The sequence below is a fragment of the Lynx rufus genome, unplaced genomic scaffold, assembly GCF_022079265.1.
Source record: "Lynx rufus isolate CCGP_SWC_20201006 ecotype Redwood Valley unplaced genomic scaffold, mLynRuf1.p SCAF_43, whole genome shotgun sequence".
Classification (NCBI taxonomy): Eukaryota; Metazoa; Chordata; class Mammalia; order Carnivora; family Felidae; genus Lynx; species Lynx rufus.
In genome coordinates this window covers 36243-61617 of record NW_025814860.1, presented here as the reverse complement: position 1 = coordinate 61617, position 25375 = coordinate 36243, and the positions used below count along the sequence as shown (strand labels likewise).

The following is a 25375-nucleotide window of genomic DNA, read 5'->3' as shown; positions in this document are numbered from 1 at the left end:
CCTGCCCTGTCTCTGCCACTTGGACGTCCGTGTCCCTGTCCCCGCTGCGTCTCTGCCTGTATTCGGCCCCTTTCTCGGCCTGCTGTGTCCCTGTCTTGTCTCCGGCTGTCACTCTCGGTCTCCGGGCTCCTCCGCTCAGGTCGCTCCCGGAGGACCCCCTGCTCCCCTCCTCCGCCCGCTCGGGACTAGACGTCGTGTCCACGCGGACGCGCGTTCCCAGGTCTACGCGTGACCCGGCCGGACGGCGGCTCTGGCTGGCAGCCCTCTCGGCTCCCGACGCCCCCAACCTTGCGTTTGGCTGAACCCCACATCCCCCGCTCACTCGGCTCACGAGCCCACGCTCCCCTGTGCCGGGACCCGACCCTGGCGGCCGCAAGCTCCCGCTGCCCCGCGGCGGGGCGCCAGCGCGCATGCCCAGAGTCCGCTGCGGCCGAGACCCGCAGGCGCCCGGGGTGGGCAGCCGGCGGCGCGTGCTCGGCGGGGGCGGGGCCGCATGCGCGCGTGCGCAGAACGGCCCGCGCTCAGTCGCACAGAGAGCTGAGGAGAAGCGGCGCGGCGGGCGGAGGTGGGTTCGCGGCCGGCGCGGCGGGCGGGGGGCGTGACGGCCCGGCACGGGGCCGGTTCTCCGGCTGTCACGGTGGAAGGGGAGTGCTGAGGGAGGGGAGGTGGTGCCGGGCTTCTGGGCCTCCGTCCCAGGCGGGGCGCGTGGGCCGGCCGCGGCTCAGGTCGGGGGTCCGGAACCCGCGCTTCTCGGGCCCGCGGCCGTCCGCCTGGCGGTGCCCGCCATCCCCTGCCGGACCCCGCGGACCGAGCGCCGGGCAGGGCGCGATGCGGGACCGGGGCCGACCTCGGCCCCCCCGGACTCCCACCTCGGGGGGCAGGGCCGGCGCCCCCCCCCCCCCCAATCAGCCGCGTGGTGGGTGGCCGGCCCGGGGCAAAGCGTCGGAAAGAGCTGTTCCGTGTCAGGCTTTTTCTCCGGGCACTTTCCGGCTCTGCGGGGGTAGGAAGTCCTCTTCTGGACTCGAAATTGCAACAGATTCTCTGATAACGTTCTGCCCTTGAAGACCTGCAAGTGCTTTCCTCTGGGCCCTCGGTTTGCCCCAGGATGACACGCCCGCCCACCTGCCACTGGTGTGTCTACCCTGCCTCGGAGCCCTCGGCTGGCTGGGCTGCTGTGCCAGGCGGCAGCTGTCCTGCAGGCCTTGCCGGCAGAAGGAAGCATTTCCACAGGGCCCCGGGCGCTGTGCTTTCCTGAGCCTTGAGTAAGCACAGCTGGAGGGCGGGGATAGGCTGCACCTGGTCATGGTTTTTTGGGGCAGGGGTGCTGGTGGCTTGGCAAGAGGTTTTCATTGATGATCTCACTCAGTGCAGAAAGGGTCGCTTTGGGTCTCCTGGATTGCCACTCGTTGGCCTGACATTAAAGGCCAAAGGTTGTCTAAGAGCCACCTGAGCTGCGGGGAGGCACAGGTAGACTGTTAGGTTAGCCGCGTGCTCAGGTGGCGTGGGCCTCGTGGCTGTGATGCTGCCATTTCCGTGTTTCCCCAGCTTCCGATTCCTAGCCAGGAGTCTGTCTGCCTTTCTAGGGCCAATAGAGGCAGTCCAAGGTGGTTTTTGTTATTTTGATGTATGTTTGCTCTGGAGTCGGCAGGGACTTCCAGGCAAATGCAGAAAAAATAAAACACCCCTTTATTTGGCAGATGTAGCTTGTTTCCTCCACTGGAGAGCGAGGTTTCCATCTTCCCTCTCTGTCCCTGGCACGTAGCAGCTGCTTGTAAACATTTGCTTCACTGTCTTGGAGACCAACTTGCAAGGTCTGTTCATTTTAGGGGATCCAGTCTGGGAGAAACCACCCCAGATAAGAAGAGATGAAGAAATCTCACAAAGGTTTAACACTTCTCTCTGGCCAGTGGTATGACCCTCATGTGCACTTCCTTTCATGCTGGAGGTCGGCCTTCATCTAATCTTCTCAGCCCTCAGATAAAGCCTTTACCCGAAGTGCTTATCGGATGGCAAATGCTCCGTTTAAAGCCTGCCTCTCCCCGTGGACAGGGCGAGGGCCATGTCACATTCATCTTTGGTCCCCTATTGTCTGGCATGGAATGGACCGGCGGGGGTGGGGGGGGTGGTGGTGGGGGGGGAGTGTCTCTCTGAAAGGCTGTGAAATGAACCGAGATGCTAAAACTAGTTTTCGTGTGGGTTAAGGGTGACCTTCGGGGAAACGCAGACGCCATCTAGGCAGGCTTCTCATAACAGTCATAAAATTCACCCCCCTGAATCCGCAAGTTCCTGTGCAGGTGGGCCTCGTGGGCTTACACTGACCACTGCTGCCAGGACTGTCTGGCAGGTCGAGTGACCTTGGGCACACCGTGTTGCTCCTAATTCTCGTTACCATTTGAGCTAGCCTCAGAAGACGGATTTAAGTGTTTGCTTTGAGATGGTTTCTGCTTTAAAGTACATAAGAACAATGAAGCAGGTTATAAAAAAGCACTTAACATTCACCCTGTTCAATGTTTTACCTGCTGAGGCATACCTTTCCTGTTATGACAACTCCGCTTGTGGAAGAAAGAAGCCCTTTCCGATTCAAAGCAGCAGCTTCAGTGGCTGTTTCAAGTGTCACTTTGCAAATGGAGATAATATCAAAGGAAACAAACAGACCAAAAAAAAAAAAAAACAAACCCAGGGCATTTTATGAAGAATCCACTTGAATTTCTTTATTTGGTAACTTTCATTAAGCTTTCAGCACAGGTTTACCGAAGTCGTACTTCACCTGAGGAGGCCGTGTGCCCATATTCTGAGAGGGGTAGCCTTCTGCTGGCCTTTGGTAGGGACTCTGGAGAAGGACGTGAGCTACGTTTTGGAGAACGAGATGATGGAGATGATGGATGTGGCAAGGCCACATGAGGGAAAGGGCCTTCTGGGCGAGGGGGCAGCGTATGCCTGCCTGAAGTCACAAGGGCACAGCTACTTCGCAACCTGCTGTTGCAAGAAGGGTGGTGGGGACTCCAGTAGGTGGAGCGAAGAGAGGAAGGTGAGGCCAGAGAAAGCGAGGCTGGTGGCAGGTCGGAAGAGGCCTTGAGTTCCAGGCCCAAGTGTGAATTTTACCCTGAGAGCAGTGGGAAGCCACCAGGATATCTTGGGGTTGTGTGTGACTGATCAGATTGTGTCCTCCAGGGGTGACCGGGCGTCGATGGCCATGGTGGGTTGGCGACGGGTGGCACGGAGTTGGAAGCTGCCCACCTATTGAAACGTAGGCCCAGCACAGAGGAAGAGTGGTGGGCGACAGAAAGGAGAGCGGGCCCCTGGGACAAGTGGCTTCAAGGCTGGGGAGGGTCAGGGAGAAAGGAGGTGTAGGGAACACTCCCAAGATTGGGTGACAGCATTTGCCATTGCCATGACACAGGCAGAGGGTGCCGGAAGGAGGCTGGCTTGGGGGCAGGCAATGACATTGAGTTTGCAGATGCTGAACTTCCCAGTAAGTAAGGCTTCCCGGTGGCAGGTGGGAATATGTGGATCTAGAGCCAGGGAGAACGTCCTGGGCTCGACCGCGTTTTGGGGACTCCTTCCGATGGTGCTGAAGCCACGTGGACTGGGGTGGGCCTCACCAGGAGAGTGTGTGGAGTAAGCAAGAGAAGAAGGAAGTCTGGAGACAGCTGGTGTTTTCTCGTACAGCAGCGGGGAGGTGACAGTGGAAGTCTAATCAATAACCGCTTGCCTTTTGGGGCCTGGGGGCAGGATAGTGGGCTTTTTATTTGTCACAGAGCCCCAGTTTGTTAGTTAGAACGAACGAATGATCTCAGCAAAATGTGAGAGTCTAGAGGTGCAAAGTCAGATGATTGATTCCAAGGGCCTTCCTGGTGTTTAGTTGCCTTTTGGGAAACTTCCAGATTGTCACTCATCTCAAAAGACTCGTTTCTCTCTAGACCAAGGGTTGGTCCTCTTGGAGCATTCTTTACAGTTAGATCTCTGAAAAACACTTTTTCTAACCATGAAGAATGCTGAAGAAAGTGTTTTTCAGATCCAGAGACGCATTCAAAGTTACAGAAGTCTCAGGGTCCCCCTGCTGTCCTTCTGGGACCCCGGTTTCTGTGTGTTACATCAGCATTGGCAGCAAGCGGGACTTGGGAAAGACTCTGTTGAGGATGCAGAGGGCATGTGTATGGTGCTGCCTCCCACACCTGGGGGCCGAGGGGAAGAGGGTGGGGAAAGGCCAGTGTTGCAAAAGGAGCCCCTACCTGCCCTCAGGAGTCATGTGGCCCCACCGGGCTGGAGGCGTAGGCCCCCCCAGGGCTGGGCTGGCCTTTGGATAAATGCACAGGGGGCTGTTAGCCATTATCTTTGCCTCTGACGGAACATGCTCTTCACTTAGGGCACCGGAGACAAGATCTCGTTGTGTCCTGTGCAGCTCTGTCCCCCGCTGCCTGGCTGTGGGACCTTATCAGTCTCCCCTGAGTATTGCACAAGGATCCGCTGGCAGAGGTCACTTGCGAGCACTCATGGGCTCTCCCTCCATCCCACCCAAGCGTGCCCTCTCCTTTTACAGATGATTGGGAACACACTATGCACGGCTTGGCTTGTTTCCCATCATCTGAAACTGTGTCTGCCTAATCGTTACACGCTTTTAATTGGGTACCCCTCGCAGTGAGGGTTGTCGTTTACCTGTGGGTGTTCTGTCACCAATCAGTGCCTTACTGTTAGTGTTCTAGATGGAGCTCCTTGGCTGCTCCCGCCAAAAGCTCACCTCACCTCTCTGCCCCTTTTAGCCTTTGCTGGTATCATTTTGCCAGCATTCCCTAGTCATTTTCAGTGATTGCTTTTCCAACAAGGATCCTTCTAGCCTTCGTATCTTGGTAGAGCTGCCGGCCTTAGAAGGACCCAGGTTTATGACTTAATTTCTCCCGCCTTTCCGGGCTGGCCCACCCCTCGCTGTCCAGCACAGGGGAGCAGGTGCCTCCCAGTGAACCCCAGGCCTCGTTCTTGGGCCCTTTGGCTTCTTGGAGCCTGTATGGCTGGTCTGTAGAGCTGTCTTGTCATCCACGCTGTGAGTGACGATCCCTGCCCTGCCCTCTTCAACAGCTGAGGGGTTCACTGGCCCCGCAGCGGCTGTGTTCCAAGGCCCTGTCCTGTGCCTGTGCTGTTGCTGCTGCTTCCTGGGCCAGGGCTGCCTCATCCTTCAGGACCCAGCTGAGGTCCCAGACTCTCTGTGCTTTCCTCTCCTCACGCCTGTGCCTGGGTTGGTGTGGTCAGTCCGTTCTCGTGGTCCCACAGGCAGAAGCTCGCTGAGAATTTGCATCTTTGTATTCTAGCATCGGGTAGTCTGGCGCCCAGGAAGTGTTTTGAATACCTATTTAAATCATTGTAGCTGCAGGACTCCCTCTTGCCCCAGCTTTGTTGTCAGGTCTAAAAATACTTGCTGAGTACCTGCTCTGTGGCCAGCCGTCTAAGGCACACCTGTCCCAGGCACCGTGTTTGGAATTCAGACCAGTCAGAGTTCTGATGCTGCTGACGGGGGCGGGGCTCTCTTCTGCTTCTCACTCTGTGCTGCTAGCTTATTTACCATGTGCCCCGGGGGTGTTTTCCCAGACCTGTTGGGAGAACCCTGTTTTGCTCAGAAGGTAAAGATCCTGAATTAACAGAGCCCCATTCGAACCTCAGCCCCTGCCTGTGGGCAGACCAGACCAGGCTGGGGGAAAGGTGTTTTGCCCCCCAGGGACACAGGGAACTGTTTTGAGTGGCCAACAGGGACCTGTTCCTTGTCCCATGCCGCAGGCCCAGATGCCATTGGTAAGACCTGCATTTGAACTTCTGCCTGGAGACAGGCAGACAGGCCAGCCAGCTGTGCTAAGATCAACGCCTCGTGAATGGTCACACCCCTTGTACCTGGCACGTGCCCTCTGTTGTGTGCCAGCAGCAAAGCGCCCACTATCAAGTTCCCCAGTCACTGGCCGCCCGGCGGTCATTGTGCAATATGCCAGTTGCCATTAATATTTGAAAAATCCCTGTGTTGTGTCTCCGGGCTGCGACAGAGCACAGCCCGCTCTCCTGTTGTGCGAACATGCCTGCTGGGAAGGTCACACGCGTACAAGTTGGCAAATGCTCCCTCTTGTTATTTAGAATTAAATTTTCTTCTTGGGCTAAAGCAGTTTGGGGTTTTTCTGAGTCTCCATGATGCTTTCTTTTGTTTCCTCCTTCCTGAGGACGCTGGGTGTGGTGTGAGGTACCCAGGTTCAAAAATCACCGTGTATTAGAAGAGCTGGACTCATAAGCAGGTAGGTCATCACAACAGCGTGCCAATGCCAGGAGGGGGTTGAGTTCGGTGAGGGCGCCCTTGGCCCTGCCTGGGAGGTCAGAGAAAGCCCGTGAAGGAGGGGGCATTTGGGCAGAGGCGGGAAGCAGGTCGGTGTGTCCTGCCTGGTCCCCTTCTCAACGGGGCGCGTGCGCCGGGCTGGGTCCCGCGGGAGGGTGCGGCCGGGGAGGCTTTCCGCTGCCGTCCAGAGGTGAGTTGCGAGTTGCTCAACAGCGGTAGAGACGCTTAGGAAAGCAGTTGGAGTCACAGGACTTGAGCTCACAAGACGATTTCAGGCTGAGAGGAGTGTGGACCCCTGCGAAAGCCACATTTAAGAGACGGGGAGGAACGAAAGCGGGAGCTGAGAGGGGAGTGGACGGACACAGGAGGGAGAGGAGAGATGAGAGCAGTGGGGTCCCCCGCGCCTGCTTCAGGGAGATAAGAGCCCAAGGGTGTCCTTGCAAGAAGGGAGGGGTGGGAGATGGGTGCACCCTGCTCTCTCCAGAAGCCTGACTGGGAGGGAAAGAAGAGGAGACGGAGCTGGAGCTGCACAGAGGCTCTTAAAGCAGAGAGGGGGCGCTAAGGAGGCAGGTGACTTGGGGTGCCCAGGAGGTGAGATCCAGGGCCAAGGTGCGGGATGCAGAGTCAGGTGGAGAGGAGGGACAGCGGGAGGGCGAGGGCCACAGGCGGTGTGCAGCTGTCGGCTAGTGTGGAGGGTAAGAGGGTGCCGGCCGGTGGCTCTGAGGGCCGTGACCAGGGCAGCATCATCTTTTCCCTCTACGGATGGTGTGCAGAGCCGACCCCTCCTGTAGGTGTGCCTGGCGCCCGAGAGAGCGCACCAGGGGCTCGGCAGGCAGGTCTAGGCTGAGTGGGCGAGGAAGTAGATCGAAGAGGGGCTGCTGGGTGAGGGGAGATGGAGTCACGACGTGTGGGGGCGGGGGGGACGGTAAAGAGCGCTTGGGTGGGGTTCCGAGAGTAGGGTGCTGGTGACACACCATCTCTGGGTGGAGCCGTTTCAGGGCTGACCAAGATGTGGATGAAGCGTTAGAGATGTAAAGGCTTCTAAGGTTGGGGATCATCGAGCCAAGAGTGCCTACTCTGCTCTCTAATGCCCTGCAGCGAAGGCTTTGAGCTGGGATGAGTGCGGGTGGGCAGGGTCCTGGGAGAGCCCAGATAGAGGAGGACTGCGTCCTGGGAGAGCCCAGATAGAGGAGGAATGGGTCTAGGGAGAGCCCAGATAGAAGGGGGGCAGGGTCCAGAGAGCCTAGATAGAGGGGACAGAGTCCAGGGAGAGCCCTGATAGAGGGGGGTGGGGTCCGGGGAGAGCCCAAACAGAAGGGGGTGGGGTTTGGGGAGAGCCCAGATAGAGGGTCCTGGGAGAGCCCAGATTGAGGGGGGGGTCATGTCTAACCCAGATGGAGGGGGGCAGGGTCCGGGGAGAGCCCAGACATAGGGGTTAAGGTCAGGGGGGAGTCCCCTCTGGCCAGAAGGACAAAGGGTACATTCGGGGAGAGGGTGACGAGTTGGGTGTTGTGTGTCACAGACAAGTTCCAGAGCAAGAAGAGGGGGGAGTCGGGTGGGTGAATGCGGGGCAGCACAGTAAGGGAATGTGGGGGGTCGGTGACCGTGGTTTCCCCAGTGGGCCACGCCGTCACCACCAGCCATCTGCACGATCGGGAGTCCTCCTACAGCTGAGGGCGAAGATGGGAAGATGAGTGTGCCCCACCCAGGTCCCAGACAGTGTCCTGCAGCTTTGTCCCCGTGGCCTCCGGCAGATTCCTGGGGGGGAACGGGGCATTTCCTGGCCTCCCGACAGACGGGTGGGAGGACTGGACCTTGTGAAGAAGTCAGATTTGACTCACACTTGAGAAGAATGTTCCAGAGTAGTGGGAGACGGTGGTCATCGCCCACCTTGGAATATGCCCCACTCCAGGCCTGCTCCAGTGCCCAGGCCTATCCCTGCCCCTTTGGGTTGTGTGAGCCAGACAGCCTCGGGGACATGTCGTGACCCCCCACCTCCTTCCCTCTTCCTTCCCCGGAGGCTCCGCTTCCCCTCCCACGCGGCTTGTCTTCCCTGCCTGGCCCGGTGGCCTCTGCGCTCGGAGCATCTCAGTCTCAGGCAGCAAACACGTCCCGTGATGGTTCTGTCTTTCTGGTCCAGACACCCTGGGGGGGCTGGAGAGGGACGGTGTCACCTCTGCGTGCCGGGCTCTGGTGCCAAGAACGTGTCGAGGGGCTCCTGGTTCTGCTGCACCCTGGCCTTTCTGCAGGCGCCACCTTGAGAGGGAATGATGATCTCTAAGGCTGAGGGGCCACCTAGAGATGGGGAAAGCTCTGAATTCCACTCGGGGGCACTGCCTGGGAAGGGGAGCAGTTCCCTGTCACGTGGAGCTCCGCAGGCCCAGAACCAAGCACGTCACTGCCTCTCCCTCCCCGTCCTGCCGTCCCTTCTCTCCTGGGACTCAGGGCATCCGTGCACGCGCGTGCACACGCAGCTGGGGCCACAGCCTCCTCCTTCTCCGTCCTTTGTTTCCTGGTCCCGCTCCCTGAACAGATGTGGGATTGCTCAGGCTGTGGAGGAAGAGCTGAGACACAGCTGTGACACCAGCCGCCCTGTCCTGTGCACGGTGACTAAGGCCCAGCAGGCCCAGCCCTGGCAGCCTGAGCTGTTCTGCGGTGGGGGTGGGTCAGGATCCTGGTGAGTGCCTACTTCCCTCCGCTCTGCCAACTCACCCCTGCCTTGGGCCAGGTTCTCTGTCCTTGGCTTGGGTCTCTGCCTTGGGTCACCTCTTCTGGTGGAGTCCACCCCCGGGCAGTGTGTTGGGTCCACTCAGGGGTGGCCTTATCCCACTCCTTCTCATGCCTCTTCTCTGGACTCTGCCCTCCTTTCTCAGCCACCAGGGTTGTTTTTTTTCCAGCCTGTGGATCCGATCGGGCACCTAGGTGGCTCAGTTGGTTAAATGTCTGACTCTTGGTTTCAGCTCAGGTCATGATCTCACGTTCATGGAATCGAGCCCTCTGTCGGGCCCTGTGCTGACAGGGTGGAGCCTGCTCGGGATTCTCTCTCTCACTCTCTGCCCCTCCCCTGCCCTTGAGTGTGCGCATGCTCGCTCGCTCTCTCAGAATGAATAAACTTTAAAAAAAAAAAAAAAGTGGCTCTGGGGCGCCTGGGTGGCTCAGTCGGTTGAGGTCCAACTTTAGCTCCGGTCACCATCTCACGGTCCGTGAGTTCGAGCCCCGCGTCGGGTTCTGTGCTGACAGCTCAGAGCCTGGAGCTGCTTCGGATTCTGTGTCTCCCTCTCTCTGCCCCTCTCTGCTCATGCTCTGTCTCTCTCACTCTCAAAAATGAATAAATGTTTAAAAAAAGAAAAGTGGCTCTGATCATGCCACCTGCTACTGAGACTCTCCTAGAGGTCCCCCTTGCATGGGGTGATGTCCAGTCTCCTAGTGCAGGTGGCACGCAGGGCCATCGGCCAGCCCCCTCTTTTCTCAGCCCTGGCCACTCACCACCACCTGCCTCAGTCTGCCCCATGTGCCCATCCCCATTCCTGCACCTGGCTGACTCCCCATCTTTGTACACTCGGGGTACCATCGCCCCTGCTGCTGTGCTCGTGTGAAGTCTACACCTTGCCTCGGTCATCTCCCATTGCCCTGCCTGGCCTCTCATGGCACAGAAGAGTCATGTCAACACAAGTTTGTCAAATGAATAAAAATTTGGGGTGAGGGGAGCCATGGTGTGCTGGACCCCTGGGAGGCACGGCCTGGGAGGAAGGCACAGCACCCAGTGTCAGTGAGTGGTTATGATGGAATCACCTGGGCTTCGTGTGCACATCTGTGTTTGTGATATCCAAGTGTTGTGGAAAATCACGTTCCCACCCGAGAGGTGGGAAATGCAGAGGTCTCATGACTCTTCAGATCCTGGATGGTGTTTGGGGACAGCAGTGAGACCCTGAGAAGCTGGCCCTGCATGTGCTGAGGAGGGAGCCTGGGTGGGGCTGACCCTCCAGGTGACTGTCCACTCCTGAAGTGGGAGATGGGTGGTGGGCACAGCAGGGTCACTGGGAGCTCCCCGGAGGCTGACAGACCTGGGATGGACCACCTTGTGTGGAGGACTCAGGGGCCCCTCTCTGTGCCTGGTGTCCTCATCCATAACGTGGAGCCAGTCCCCACACTGCTGACTTGTCAGGGTTAAGGGAGATGGGAAAGCAAAGCAGAAGCCATTGGCAGCCAGCCGCTGTGGCCCCTGAGGACCCGGGTGGGATGGGTCCTACCTGAACAGGTGGTGCCAGGGGCTTGCTGCTGGGCATCTCCTACCCCGCCGTCCCTCCCGCCGTGTCTGCTCTCCCCTCTCATCCAGCTCCTGTCCACCGGGCCACCGTGTACACGACAGACCAGAGCCCACAGGTTTGGGGCGCCTGGGCTCCTCCACCGCAGGCCGGCACCTTCTCTTCCTGTTGCCCTGGAGGGCGGAGTTGATTTGACTCCATGAGGTGTACCCAGTGAGGGTGTTTGCTTCACAGGAGCTCCTTCCCCAGGAACAGCCCCCCTGGCCCCCGGGGCTTGTGGGAAGGGGCCCCCCCTCCCCCCCCCCCCCATGCAGCAGATCCACCGGAGCCTGATGTGAACTTGACTTGGCACTCAGGATGGTGTACGTGGCCCGAGGGTATAGTGGTCACCACGACAGGAAGGGGAGCTGGACCAAAGTGTCACCAACATAGCAATATAATATCTGGGGGAAAGAGAGGTCACACGTTTCCACTGAGAGTTGTGTTTTATTTCCGTTTAAGAAATTCTTGCTTCCTATTTACAGCTACCCTGAACTCTGAAAACAGGCCCGGTGTGTGTGAGGGAAAGGGAAGTGAGAGCACTGGAAGAAGGGGCTTCTAGGGGTGGGGGAAGCAGGCCATTTGGAGGGACTGTCCCTGAAGAGAGAGCAGAGGACTTGCGTGGGGATGTGGGAGAACATACCCCACAAGGAGGAGCCATGCTTGGGCCCCCCTGCAGGACCGATCGCGTGTTGACCCACCAGGTCCCGGTCACTCCCCAAATGGCTCTGAGCCCGTGCCAAGCCAGGAGACCCTGTGGGGCGGTAATGAGAAGCCCTAGGGACATCTGAGCTGCCCTGCGTGCCAGGCTGGGCGGAGTGCTTTCTCGGAGCCGACTTAGTTAATCCTCACAACAATTGGCACATGGGTTGGATCGCCTCCCTTCCCCGATTCTGGCTGCCCTTACAAGAAAATCCAGACTCCTCCCCGTGCATGATCCGGCCCCTGGATGTCTCTGTGCTCTTCCCCTTGCTTGCTGTGCCCTGGCCATACTGGACGCCCTTCTCTTCCTGGAGCACACCAGCCTGGTCCTGCCTCAGGGCCTTTGCTCTCCACATTGTGCACGGTGACCTTTCCTCTGCCCTCCCGGCTGCTTCCTTCTCATCACCTCAGCTCAAATTGGGAGAGGTCCACCCCGGGCACCCTAATAAAGTAGCTGTCACCCTCCAGACGTGCTGTGTCCCCAGTGTCTGAGATGATCACTGTCTGCATTTCTTGTGAGTCCCAAAGGATGATGAGTGGAATTTTTTCTATTTTCCCGGAATTGCAGACTAGGCCCGGAACCGAGGACAGGACACACAAAATACTTGCCTCCATTCCAAGTTCAGGGAGCTGCAGGCAGCTGGGGTCAGCCTCCTCCCACAGGGCTGATGGAGAGGTGTCCCCTCAGAAAGCCAGCCCCGCCCCCACCTCATTCCCCTGCCGAGAATGGTGGGGGGGTGGCCTTTAGGCGAGTGCAGTGTTACTGGTGAAAAAGCATACCTCCCTCCCCATCCGGAGGCCCAAGGGAGGCGGGGTTCCAGGGCACCTGCTGGCCATCCCCTCCCCCTCCCCGGGCTGCCAGAGCACAGACGGATGAGGGGAAGTGAGTGGGGGTGTGCCTGTCTGCACGGTGCCCTCACACCCCAGCCAGTGAGCCCTGAGGGTGAGCGGCAGGGGCTGCACGAGGTGGGTCGCATCCGTCGGCTCCGTGTCTCGCACTGGCACCCGCCGTTTGGGGAAGAGGCATGGCTTGTGTGAGGTTCCTGCAAACGAGCGCCAAAGCTGGACTTGGAAGGCAGGCCTGACTGGCCGAAAACCGGATGGTCTCTGCGTTAGCTCCTGCCTCCCTTCTCTGCCCCTGACCGCCGGGTACAGATGGGGGACGTGGAAGGGATGTGGAAGCGTGGGGAGCAGGTGTGGCCTGGTTCCTGTGGGGAGGGGGGAGGGGGGTTAGCCACAGGTGCAGGGGGGCATGGGGAGGGGTCCCTGCGGAGGGGGCGCACCAGCTCCAAAGCTGACCTCCAGAGCGTGATGTTCGACTCGATGATTTTAAATTTTTGGTCTGTCTCCTGCCCTCTGGCTTCTCCCTCCCAGCAGCAAGCTCAAACGGCGGAGCCTGGCTGTGAATAAGTGTATCTGTCAATCTAAGGAAAGGGCTTTGCGCGATTTGCACTAAAATGTGAGTAGTGATTCTCTTCCGGTACAAGAGCAGGGACAGTTGGGGGGATAGCTGAAACAGGACTTGACATTTTTGTTCTGTAATTTCGTACTATTTGCCTTTTTTGTTTAAAAACAACAACTAAGGAAACGACCCTGGAGCTGGTCTTACAGATGCCTGAAGATGTCACCGCAAACCTTGTTTGCCCGGCCCCAGAAATGCCAAGGTCTCTTTTTGGGTGGGGACTTTAGGAGGAGGCCTGTGGGGGTCCAGGGAGCACTTTCGGGGTCTCCTGAACATGTCCTTGCCTCGGAGACCCTGAATCCAGAGTGTCCCTGGGTTACTTGCTGTAACGCTTTGTCTGCTTCTCGCTGAAGGTCCTTCTGAAGGAACTTTGTAGGTGCGATAATGGTTTTTGGAGTTTCCAGTTTAATATTCAACCCGGATGTGAGGCCAGTTGAATGAGGATTGGTGCCGTCCTGCCTGGATCTTGTTCTGTTCATAAACATGTTTATTGCCCCCAGAGGAAGCTGCTGCTTTTCACGCAGACAGGGAGGGCCTGGGGTCCCCTTTAGAGGGTAATGGGCTCAGAGCCTAGAATGAGGGATGGAAACCCTACAGGTGGGGCGCCCGGCTGGCTCCGTCGCAAGAGTCTTGATCTCGGGGTTGTGAGTTCGAGCCCCACACTGGGTGTAGAGATTACTTTGAATGAATGAGTACATACATACATACGAAAAGTATAGGTAGTTTGCACATGGGGACTGTGGGGTGCAGCCTGGGTGTGGCTCTGGGGGTTCACATAGGCCCAACCTTCAGGGCCTGGGGATGAGGGGGTGCCCCTGGCTACTTTCCCATCTAGGACCCACCCAGGCTCCCATTAAAGCTTCCTTTCTTCTGAGCAGGGAAACTCCAGCCCAGCCCCACACAGGGTCCTGCTGTGGATGAGGTCCTGCTGTGGGATGTGTTAAATGGGTGTTGTCACAAAACCTTAGTTTCCTGCTGTGGACTAGGCGCTTCCGCTGGGACCTGGTAAATGGGTGTTGTCACAAAACCTTAGTTAATCTTCCCTATGGGGAAGCTCCTATAAGAGCAGTGATGGGGCTGGGAATGCAAGCTGGTGCAGCCACTCTGGAAAACAGTATGGAGGTTCCTCAAAAAACTAAAAATAGTACTACCCTACGACCCAGCAATGGCACTACTAGGCATTTATCCAAGGGATACAGGTGTGCTGTTTCGAAGGGACACATGCACCCCAATGTTTATAGCAGCGCTATCGACAATAGCCAAAGTATGGAAAGAGCCCAAATGTCCATGGATGGATGAGTGGATAAAGAAGATGTGGTATAATGTACAACAGAGTATTGGTCGGCAATCGAAAAGAATGAAATCTGGCCATTTGCAGCTACGTGGATGTAACTGGAGGGTATTATGCTAAGCGAAATTAGTCAGAGAAAGACAAATATCCTATGACTTCACTCCTATGAGGACTTTAAGAGACGAAGCAGATGAACACAAGGGAAGGGAAACAAAAATAATATCAAAACAGGGAGGAGGACAAAACAGAAGAGACTCTTAAATATGGAGAACAGAGGGTTACTGGAGGGGTTGTGGGGGGGGGGTGGGCTAAATGGGTAAGGGGCACTAAGGAATCTACTCCTGAAATCATTGTTGTACTATATGCTAGCTAATTTGGATGTAAATTTTAAAAAATAAAAAATAAGACAAGTTAAAAAGAAAAAAAGAGCATTGTCAGGGCACGTGGGTGGCTCAGTGGGTTAAACGTCTGACTTCGGCTCAGGTCATGATCTCACAGTTTGTGGGTTCAAGCCCCACCTCGGACTCTGTGCTGACAGTTTAGAGCCCGGAGCCTGCTTCAGATTCTGTGTCTGCCTCTCTGCCCCTCCCCCACTCACACTCGCTCTGTCTTTCTGTCAAAAATAAGTAAACAGTAAAAAAAATACATAAAGAGCAGTGTCAACTGATACGTATCCAAAAGAGCCAGAGGCCGGGACTCCACCAGACCCGGGCACTCGGTGTTCACAGTGTTACTTACAACAAATAGCCAGGAGGTGGCCGCAGCCCGTGTCCACTCAGAGATGAGTGGGTAAGCACAATGTGTTCTGGTCACACAATGGAGTATTATTTGGCCATAAAAAGGAATGAAATTCTGGTAAATGGGGGGGCAGGACACGTAGGTGGAGTGCAGAGGTATCTTGGGCAGTGAAACTACTCTGTATGATTTTGTAATGAGGATATGTGTCGTTACACATTTGTCCAAACTCCTGGAATGCACACCGGGAGCAGACCCTCATGAATCTGCCGATTTTAGGTGATGATGACGTCTTAATGCAGGTTTCTCAGCTGGACCAGATGCCCCGCTCCCCTGAGGGGTGTTGACGAGGGAGCGGGTATGTGTGAAATCTCAGTACCTTCCTCTCAACTTTTCTGTGATCCTGCAACTGCTCTAAAAAATAATCTTAAAAAAAAAAATCCTGATACGTGCATGCTATAAACGTAAATGAATCGGGGTGCCTGCGTGGCTCAGTTGGAGTGTCTGACTTCAGCTCAGGTCATGATCTCATGGTTCGTGGGTTCGAGCCCCTCATGGGGCTCTGTGCTGACAGCTCAGAGCCTGGAGCCTGCTTAGGATTCTGTGTCTCCCTCTCCCTCTCTGCCCCTCCCTCACTTGTTTTCTCTCCCTCTCAAAAATAGATAATAAACATTTTAAAAAATTGAAAAAAAATAACCTAGATGAACCTTGAAGGCATTATGCTCAGTGAAATAAGCTAGTCACAAAATGACAAATGTGTGTGATTTCACTTCTGTGAGATTCTTAGAGTTGTTGCCTTGGTAGAGACAGAAAGGAGAAGGGTGGGCTCCAGGGGCTGGGGGAGGGGGAGTCCATGCGTCCTGGGGGCAGAGTTTCAGCTGGGAAGACGAAAGAGTTTTGGGGACGGTGGTGGTGAGGGCACAGTGTGACTGCACTTCCTGCCACGGTTCCGTAGACTCAGAGACGTTTACCCTGGTAATTCTACATGTGTTTTCCCACAGTGAGAAAAGCCACACTGCACCGAGGGGCTTCTCACATATACAGCTTTTAGACTATAATTCTTTAATTTCCACTCCACGTTTTTAAGGTATTATTTCCTTTTTGTATTTTCAGATGAATGTTATAGATGCAGGAGAAACTGGAATGATCTGGCCATCTACTAAAACTTGCTGAAGCAAACCGTTATGACGTCTCTGGACCCTGTACTGTCCCAGGCGGAAAGGCTAGTCTGAGGTGCGTGGGCACACGCTGCTCTTGGGTGTGTCAGCGCACCTTCCCTGTGTGCAACGTCCGCCTGGATCTCACAAGTTTCCCGTAATGGAGAGACAGCACCAGACCCCCCAGTGTGATACTTCTGTCTCCTGTGGACCCAGAAATGTCTTAATTTTGAAGCAGTGACACCTTCTGTTTCTTTCTCAGCCCTCCCGTTTACTCCCCCACAGCAAGTCTTCTCTGGAAGGCCTACCTGAAACTCAGCTGGCGTTTCTGGAAAGCTCAGGGCTGGCCTGCGGCTTCTGACCCAGGGCCGGTGGGGCAGAGCAGTTGTGTGGTGCTGTGCTCGGTGCAGCTGCATAGGCCCGGAGCCTTAGGGAGTAGACACTGGGCAGCTCGTAACTGGCTGGGGTGCTCTTGTCCAGCGAGCCCCCCCGCCCCGGTGTTGGGGGGGGAAGGAGGGCTGGGGGGCCCGCCCACACCCGGCAGAGAGTTGTCTTCAGCAGGATCTGGCTGGCCTAGCCCTTCTGGGATCTGAGCCTTAGGCTCTCATTACTCAGAATCTGTGTGATCTACTCCAGTAACTGCACGAAAAGAAGTTCTACTCCAGAGTTCATAGTGACTTCTCAAAATATCCAGTCATCTTGTTTTTCTTTAAATGTTTGTGTATTTTGAGAGAGAGAGAGAGAGAGGGCGGGAGGGAGAGCTAACAGGGGAAGGAACAGAGAGTGGAGGAGACAGAATCCGAAGCAGGCTCCAGGCTCCGAGCTGTCAGCACAGAGCCTGACGGAGGGCTCGAACCCACAAACCGCGAGATCATGACCTGAGTTGAAACCAACAGGTGTTTAACCGACTGAGACGCCCAGGTGCCCCTCCACTTGTTTTAAGTAGAAGCCCTCCTAATACTTCATAGAAAAATGAAAATAAAAACATGCTCTTTAAAATGTGAACTTTCGGGGCGCCTGGGTGGTTCAATCGGTTGGGCGTCCGACTTCGGCTCAGGTCACGATCTCACAGTCTGTGAGTTCGAGCCCCGCGTCAAGCTCTGTGCTGACGGCTCAGAGCCTGGAGCCTGCTTCGGATTCTGTGTCTCCCTCTCTGTCTGCCCCTCCCCTGCTCATGCTTTGTCTCTCTCTGTCTCAAAAATAAATAAAAACATTAAAAAAATTAAAAAAAATGTGAACTGTCTTATATGGTTAATATATAACCTATGCGTACATTAAGCCTGACTTTCAATCCGACAGGGTACAGGATGGCAAAGAGGTCAGCAGCAAAGCCTAGGAGACGGGGCTGGGGGATTTAGCCGCTCCGTGCCTCTCCCGGCAGCCTGGGATCCCCGTGCTGGGCGCCCCGCACCATGGATCCCCCGGGCTACAACTGCTTTGTGGACAGAGACAGGATGGACGCGGCCGTGCAGGACCTGGGCCCCAAGGAGCTGAGCTGCACCGAGCCGCAGGAGCTGAAGCAGCTGGCTCGCCAGGGCTACTGGGCCCGCAGCTACGCCCTGCGGGGGAAGGTGTACCAGCGCCTGATCCGGGACATCCCCTGCCGCACGGTCACGCCGGACGCCAGCGTGTACAGCGACATCGTGGGCAAGATCGTGGGCAAGCACAGCAGCAGCAGCCTGCCCTTGCCCGAGTTTGTGGACAACACGCAGGTGCCCAGCTACTGCCTGAACGCGCGGGGCGAGGATGCCGTGCGCAAGATCCTGCTGTGCATCGCCAACCAGTTCCCCGACGTGTCCTTCTGCCCCGCCCTGCCCGCGGTCGTGGCCCTGCTGCTGCACTACAGCACGGACGAGGCCCAGTGCTTTGAGAATGCCTGCCGCATCCTGGCCTGCAATGACCCCAGCCGGAAGCTGGTGGATCAGAGCTTCCTGGCCTTCGAGTCCTCCTGCATGACGTTTGGGGACCTGGTGAACAAGTACTGCCAGGCGGCCCACAAGCTGATGGTGGCCGTGTCGGAGGACGTCCTGCAGGTCTACGCGGACTGGCAGCGCTGGCTGTTCGGGGAGCTGCCCCTCGGCCACTTCGCCCGCGTCTTCGACGTGTTCCTGGTGGAAGGCTACAAGGTGCTGTACCGCGTGGCGCTGGCGATCCTCAAGTTCTTCCACAAGGTGAGGGCTGGGCAGCCGCTCGAGTCAGACAGCGTGAAGCAGGACATTCGCACCTTCGTCAGGGATATCGCCAAGACCGTGTCTCCTGAGAAGCTGCTGGAGAAAGCATTTGCCATCCGCCTCTTCTCCCGGAAGGAGATTCAGCTCCTGCAGATGGCCAACGAGAAAGCCCTGAAGCAGAAAGGCATCACCGTCAAGCAGAAGAGGTAGGCAGGCCCCTGGGGGCCTTGGGTGTGGCCCGCCCCTGGGTAGGTGAGGGGCCCACTAGGGTAGGGCGGAGGTGGGACGCGTCCTGGGGGCTGGGGCCTGAGCTAGTCCTGCCAGGCTCCTGGTCTGCCTCCCGGCAGCCAGCCCTGCGTGGATAGGAAGCCATGGGAGTGAGGAGGGGGCCTTCTGGCTACAGCCACAGGCTGCTCAGGCAGCTGCGGGTACAGAAGGTGCGGGGAGGGTCCTGCCTTCAGGGTCAAGGCCGGTGGCGGAGATGGACGCTGGATGCTGACCACGGAGTCGGGAGGTCTGGCGGTGGGCCCGGCTGACTGCCGCAGATCATTTTAAAGCAGCCCCTGCTCTGTCCCCCACCTGGGGTCTGTGCTCCCTTGCCGGCTGCTGGGTACGTCCCCCTGCCCCGAGTACCGCCCCTGGGAAGCCAGGCTGGGAGGGGCCCACGGTGTCCCAACACCATCTCGGCGTGACCGAGCCCTTGGTGTGGAGGCCTTTCTCCTGGGCCAAAGGCAGGTTCGTCCTGGCCGTCAGTATTTGCCACTAACCTGTCCTTGTCTGTTTTATTTTTCTTCCTCTTCTCTGTGTCCGTTGCTTCCCCCTGTTTTTCAGTGTTTCACTTTCTAAAAGGTAGGTCTCCATCTCCCGTCCTGGCTATCCCAGGGCCCAGCTGCTTTCTCTGGCCCTTGGGGCTGGGTTTGGCAATGCTGCCTTAAACCCTGGCTGCTCTTCAAGCTGTCTGTCTGTCTGTCTGTCTGTCTGCCTGCCTGCTCAGCTGCCTCAGACGTGCTGTCTGTCCGTGCTTGGCCGGCTCTGAAGCATTGTCTTGTCAGAGCTGGCTCACTCTGTGTCCCCATTCATTAGAGAAGACGTGCTTCTGCCCCCACCCAGGCTGAGTGCTCTCCCCTCTGTAGCTGATGGGAGCGGGGCTCCAGGGCTCAGCGCCATTCCCCCAGTCCCGTTTCCTCGTTTCCTCGGGAAGAGCAGAGAAGCCCCCTTCAGGCAGAGCTCTTGCGAGAGGCTCCGCAACTTGCTCCCGGGCGGGGGGCGGGGCCAGGGCGTGGTCAGGGCGTGGTCAGGGCTGCACTCTGAGCCCTCCCCACTCTCCCCAGGCAGTTTGTGCACTTGGCGGTGCACGCGGAGAACTTCCACTCAGAGATCGTCAGTGTGAAGGAGATGAGAGACATCTGGTCGTGGGTCCCTGAGCGCTTTGCCCTCTGCCAGCCCCTCCTGCTCTTCTCCTCGCTGCAGCACGGGTACAGCCTGACCAGGTAACACCCGGGAGCCTGGCAGCGGCCCGAGGCACGGGCTCCAAGGGCCTGACACACGGGAGGACGGAGCAAGCCGTGGAGACACCCCGGAAGTGTGGGTAGTGTCTGGGGATGGGCCCCGGGATCTACCTGCCTTTTCCTCAGGGGCCTTAGAATTGAGAGCCCCTTTTTCTGGGCTTCTCCTACTCCCCGGCCACCCAGACTTCAGGGGTCGCTGCCCTGAATACACAGCACTGATCCAGGCTCCTGTGTAGGTGTGACGACCCTGGGAGGTGGAACCCCCACACAGGAACTTCATCCTAGCACAGGAAGACCTGTGGCGGTAGGCCCTGGGCCCCTGCTGCCCAAGCCCCACCTGGCTGGTCCACAGCTGAGTCCGGGGTGTCCCTGCCTCCCGAGGCAGCTCTGCCGGGTTCGGCCCCAGTCAGCCTTAGATGGCAGGTCGCCTCAGGAGCTTCTGGCTCAGGTCACAGGTGACCCCGCAGAGGTGACATAGGCAGAGCTGTCCCAGCCCACATGACTGTTACAGCACAGCTGAAGACACGTTCACCTGGTCCCTGCCTCTGTGCTGTGTGGGAGGCCTGCTGTGGGACAGCCAGGCCGGGCCACCAGGGATGCCATGAAGGCTCCGGGCACTTGGTGCCACCAGGATGCTGTGTCCAGCCTCCTCGTGCACTCCGTGTCCCACAGGCTCAGGCCCCCCCCCCGGGCACCTGTGAGCTTTCCGAGAGCAGGTTCCTCGGGTTTTGCTTCCCTGAAGCTCCTGACACGTGGCTGTGCCCGCTGAGGGCCGTCCGTCATGCAGCTTTTCCCCACATCGCAGCAGCGCTGACGGTCCTGGCCAGCTGACTGCTCGGCCCTGAGGCTGCCAGGCCCGGGCTCCGTCTTGGCTAAGAAATGTCTGGGCCAGGGTGCTGCCGGGTCCTTGGCCACCACACCTGGTCCCCAGGAGATGAGGAAGCACAGTTCCCAGACCCGTCTCCCCAGACAGCCTGGGCTTCTCAGATGCTATGGGCGCCAGATTGCTGTGGCCAGAGGTGGCACAGAGGTGGGATGGAAGCCTGGCATGTGTGGTCTTTGCCCCCAGGTTTTATTTCCAGTGTGAAGGACATGAGCCCACCCTCCTGCTCATCAAGACCACGCAAAAGGAGGTGAGGAGAGGCCCTTGCCACTAATGAGCCTTGGGGCGGGGGTGGGGGTGCCCCCCTGAAGCTTCCACCCAGGCTTCCTTCTCTTAGGGGCGCAGAGTGGAGCCCACCCTCCACAGAGAGGTGAATCCAGCCTCTCCATCTGACCCCCAACCACCCAGGGCCTCTCGCTTCCCTGGGGGCTCCAGGCCCCTGCTGAGCAGCCTGGTGGCACAGAGCCTGGCTTCAAGGAGCGAGCCCTGCACAAATACCCCACGAGCAGGGCCTTGCCTCCACCCATGACAGGCGACTCTCAGGGCCCTGTCCTCTGCTAAGTGCTCTGAGGCACCCAGGGAAGTCGGAACTCACGTGCCCCCATCCTAGGGGCGTGTGCACGCGGTAGAGGCTCCTGGTTCTGTGGCTCCCACGCCTGCACCCACGGGAGTGGTAGGTTCCTCACCCGGTTCCGGGTTCCGTGTCTGGGATTCCAGGAGGAGCCTGGGCGTCTGCACTGTAGCAGGTGACTCACTGTCAGACGCTTCGGGCAAAGCCTGCAGCCACGCCGCCTGCAGCCCCTCCAAGGACTGAGTCGGCACTTTGCTGGCGGGCTGGAGGTTAGGGAACATTCTCGAGCCCGGTCACGTCTCAGAAGCTTCTGTGTAAGGGGCATCCCTGGGGTTGATGCCCAAAGTCAGAGTGTGGAAGTGGGCTCATTCCCATGCTTGAGGGCCAAGGAGGGAAACAGAAATATCCCAAACACGCTGATGATGGCGGAGGCAGCCACCCACCCACCCTCACCGCCCGCCCCATGCCCTGCAAACTCTGACCTCCCCACCCCACTGTCCACCTCCACCCTTTGCCCTCGGGCACACCAACAGCGCCCCCCTATCGGTGACCACCACGGCGGGGGGGGGGTGCTGGGAGCCCTAGCAGGCTCTGAACGAGGGTGCTCCTGCAGGTGGGGCACAGCCTCACACCACCGGCCTTTCTCCCCAGGTGTGTGGGGCTTACCTGTCAACAGACTGGAGTGAGAGGAACAAGTTTGGAGGCAAAGTGGGCTTCTTTGGGACGGGAGAGTGCTTCGTGTTCAGGGTGAGTGAGTCCGGCTGGGGGCCCTGCTCACGAGACCCTGCCTCCCACTCCTCCTAGTGCTCCCCCCACAGAGTGCCTCCCCACGTCCTTCTTGTTTGTGATCCATCGACCGCACAGGCGAGCCTCGTCTGCCCGGTGCAGTCGGCTCCCCGGCCCGGGCCCCGATAAAGACTGGTGGGGGGCGTGTGCCTGTGACTCACGCTGCCCTTCCGCCCTCAGCTGCAGCCTGAGGTCCAGCGCTACGAGTGGGTGGTCATCAAACACCCGGAGTTGACCAAGCCAGTGTCCTTGGAGGCCGCTGCCGCTCCATCCCCTCTCGGCCGCCCCACATCCTCAGACCCTGCCGACCGCCTCTCGCCCTTCCTGTCCGCGCGGCACTTCAACCTGCCCTCCAAGACCGAGTCCATGTTCATGGCTGGGGGCAACGACTGCCTCATCGTAGGTGGGCGCCTCCCCGCACTCCAGGCTGGGCTCCTCCCTGCCCTCGGTCACGTAGCCCAGGAGATGGGTGCGAAGTCGTGGGGGGAGCCGAAGCCCCTGCCGTGGCGGGTGCCTCATGTGAGGGGCAGGCAGAGGAAGAGAGCCGGGACTGTTGGGGCTGGAGCGGGTGCGGGGGTGGGAGTGGGGATCGGAGGGTGCACGGCGGGGGGCCCCAGCCAGGGGGACTGAAGGCCAGCCCTGTGGTTTTAGAGAAGTCTCTGGCAGGGCTGGGGCGGGGTCCCCATCCAAGCGGGGCTGCTGAGGAGCAGGAGGAGAGCCTCTAGGGGGCAGTGCTGGACAGAGGGACAGACGCTGACCCCAGCATCCCACAGGTGGAGGGGGCGGCCAAGCGCTCTACATCGATGGGGACCTGAACCGGGGCCGCACTGGCCACTGCGATACTTTCAACAACCAGCCCCTCTGCTCTGAGAACTTCCTCATCGCTGCCGTGGAGGCCTGGGGCTTCCAAGACCCCGACACCCAGTGACAGGCCTGCGCACGTGGGGACGGAGCTGTCACCGTGGGGTGGGGGTGGGGCAGTGGCCCCCTCTTCATGGGGCAGGCAGTAAAGGAAGAACCCCCCTCCGTGTGGTGGGCAGCATGTGGGTGCAGCTGGGGCTCTGGTGCTGGGCCGGGAAGGGGTGCCCGGGCCTCAGCTGGCTGAGCCTTGCCCTACTCAGACCTACGCAGACTTGCTTGGACTCAGGCCCTGCTTCTCTGTGGAGCGTCCTGTGCCCAACGCCTGGAAGGGGCTGCATCTTGCAGCCCCTGAGTCTTAGTCCCTTGGTGCGGAGGTGGGGACTCCGAAAGGCAGAAGGAACCTTCCGGCAAGTGTGGGTCCATGGCGCCCCCTGCTGGGGCCTGTTAGCATGGCTCTGAACGGAGCCCTGAGGCTGCCACCTGGTGGGCTGCTGAAGGCCCCCCAGGAGAGACAGACGCCCTGGCGGCTGCCCCCTGTCCATATCCCCTCCCCCTGTCCAGGGCTTCTCACCCAGTGTCCTCTTCTGGTGCTGGCCTCCTGTGGCCGCCTCTTGGACAGGAGCTGCAAGGTGAAAGAGGGGAGGGCAGGATCTGGGCCCCTCCCGAGGGAGGGAGAGCCGGAATGATGCGGGACTGGAGAGGACGTTATGTGTCCTCGTGTTTCAGAGCCTGACGCTCCTGCGGGGCCTCTCTGTGGGTTCACAACTGGAGAGGCTGCCCAGGACGGCCCAGGGACGGGCCCTCTGCCACCGACCCCAAACCCGCCAGCTGCATTTCCACAGGCTTGTCCAGAGAAACCCAGACCCCTGGGGGTTTCTTCAGCCTTCCTCCTCTCTGCGGGGGAGGGGGGGCCTCCTCTGCTCCCCTCGGTCCCTGCAGTGGCCCCAGGATCCTGTCCAGACTCCTCAGCGTGGCATGCTCGTCTTTGTCCATCCCCACGGGCCCCAGGTTGCCGGGCCCCCCCTCCCCAGATCCTTCCCACACGGCGCCTTCACCCCATGCCCCTCTGTGTGCCTCTCACAGCCCTGTGTTTGGCTACACAGTGTGGTGTCCTCGTGCTGCGGCCTGTCCCCCACTTCCCTGCCCCACCTGGCTCTGCACACGCCCTGCAGACTGTAGGGACCACGTGCAGACTTGCCAGGGGGTGCTGTGGGGAGTGACCTCCCACCCCATGCCCTCCCTCAGCTGGTCCTGAGGGCCTGGGCACCCGGGGAGGGGGCGGGAGGGGGGAGCAGACAGACAGACACCCAAGCAGCCGTGCTGGGGGCTTTGGCAGCCTGGGCCACAGGTGCTGGGGTCCTGGCCCCCACGTGGCTGCAGCCAGCCTCTCGGTGTCCCCACGCGTGATGCCTCTGCTGTCTCCATCTTGCTTGGTCCTCCTGTGGGGCACTGGCCCTCCTAGTTCAGTCTCCTCTGAGCCGGGCCGCCGTGGCGCAGGAGGAAGGACCAGGAGCCCTGTGTGGCTTCAGGCAAGCCCGTGGACCTGCCTGGAACCCATTTTCCCCAACCGTAAAAAGGGGCCAGTCATCCTGCACCGCTGTCCCCGTGGGACTGTTCAGAGGTTCTGAGGGGGACCGCGTGAGTCTCCAGTGAGTGGAGAGGTGCCGGGAGGCAGTATCACAGTTCATCCCCCCCCCCCCCCCGCAACACACCACGGCAGCCCTTGCCCCCCCAGCCCCAGCCCTCCTGTGGCGCAACTTTGGTGTTCATTAAACACGGTCTTGTTACATGAACTCTGAGGGTCCAAGTCTGGTCTCTTCAACCAGAGGGGCCTCCAGGGGCTCCCCTGGGCGGGCCACCAAATGGGGCACAGGAGGCTGCACCTTCACGATGCCTGTCTGCGTCACCAGTGGAGTGTTGAGGGCCTTTGAATACCGCCTTCTGTAAGCCACTGGAGGTATGTCCAAGCACTGTTTGCGTGGCTCCCTCTGCAAACTTCTGGAGCCTGGGGAATTCTTTGCTGGTGAGTGAGTCTGGAGGAGTCCCTGTGGCTGCCCTGAGGCCCCTACCTGGCCCTCGAAGAAATCCAGCCCAGGAGGGAGATGATGGCTTAGTCACGGGGTCTCTGTCTATAGCGTGCGGTCTCTGTGTGCACGTGCAGCGCCCAGGTTCTTCCACTTTGACGTTGTCTCCCGAGCTGTCCTGCTGAACTAGAAGGTATGTGACTATTACCTTCATTTTTAATTCTTATTTATTCTTGTTGTGCGATGTCAGGTGTTCCCAAATAGAACACGTTTTGTTAATATTCTCTGTTGTTTCTTCTTGATTACCTAGAATTAGCTTTTGATGTTAAAAATAGCCAAATTTTTATGGAATTGCATGATGAATTATCACCCGTTTTTCTAGAAACATTTAAAAGTTTATTTTGAGGGGTGCCTGCCTGGCTCAGTTGGAAGAGTGTGCTGTGCGACTCTTGATCTCGGGGTCGTGAGTTCAAGCCCCACACTGGGTGTAGAGATTACTTAAATAAAACTTAAAAAGAAAACAGAACATAGTTTGAATCAGTTCATTAAATTAATTTGTTGAAGTGGACTATATGCGTTTAGGGCTTCAGAACGTCAGTTTTTTAAAAGTAATTTA

General features: G+C 58.4%; 1 protein-coding gene across 8 annotated transcripts; it reads left to right on the top strand.

The window, feature by feature from the left end:
- The first annotated feature begins 503 nt into the window (after positions 1-503).
- Positions 504-24528, top strand: TBC1D24 (TBC1 domain family member 24). 8 transcript variants are annotated; one of them, XM_047097856.1, is made up of 10 exons: positions 2136-6266; positions 12688-12769; positions 15912-16031; positions 17255-18332; positions 18958-18975; positions 19458-19616; positions 20704-20767; positions 21740-21835; positions 22055-22277; positions 22648-24528. In XM_047097856.1, exons 4-10 carry the CDS (start codon positions 17368-17370, stop codon positions 22800-22802), a joined length of 1680 nt encoding a protein of 559 aa, XP_046953812.1. In that variant the 5' UTR covers positions 2136-6266; positions 12688-12769; positions 15912-16031; positions 17255-17367; the 3' UTR covers positions 22803-24528. The 8 variants fall into 8 exon arrangements, with proteins under 8 accessions (XP_046953815.1, XP_046953812.1, XP_046953814.1 ...); XM_047097858.1 differs by having other exon boundaries at positions 12685-12769; XM_047097853.1 differs by lacking the exon at positions 2136-6266 and adding an exon at positions 10873-12459.
- Positions 24529-25375: the final 847 nt, after the last annotated feature.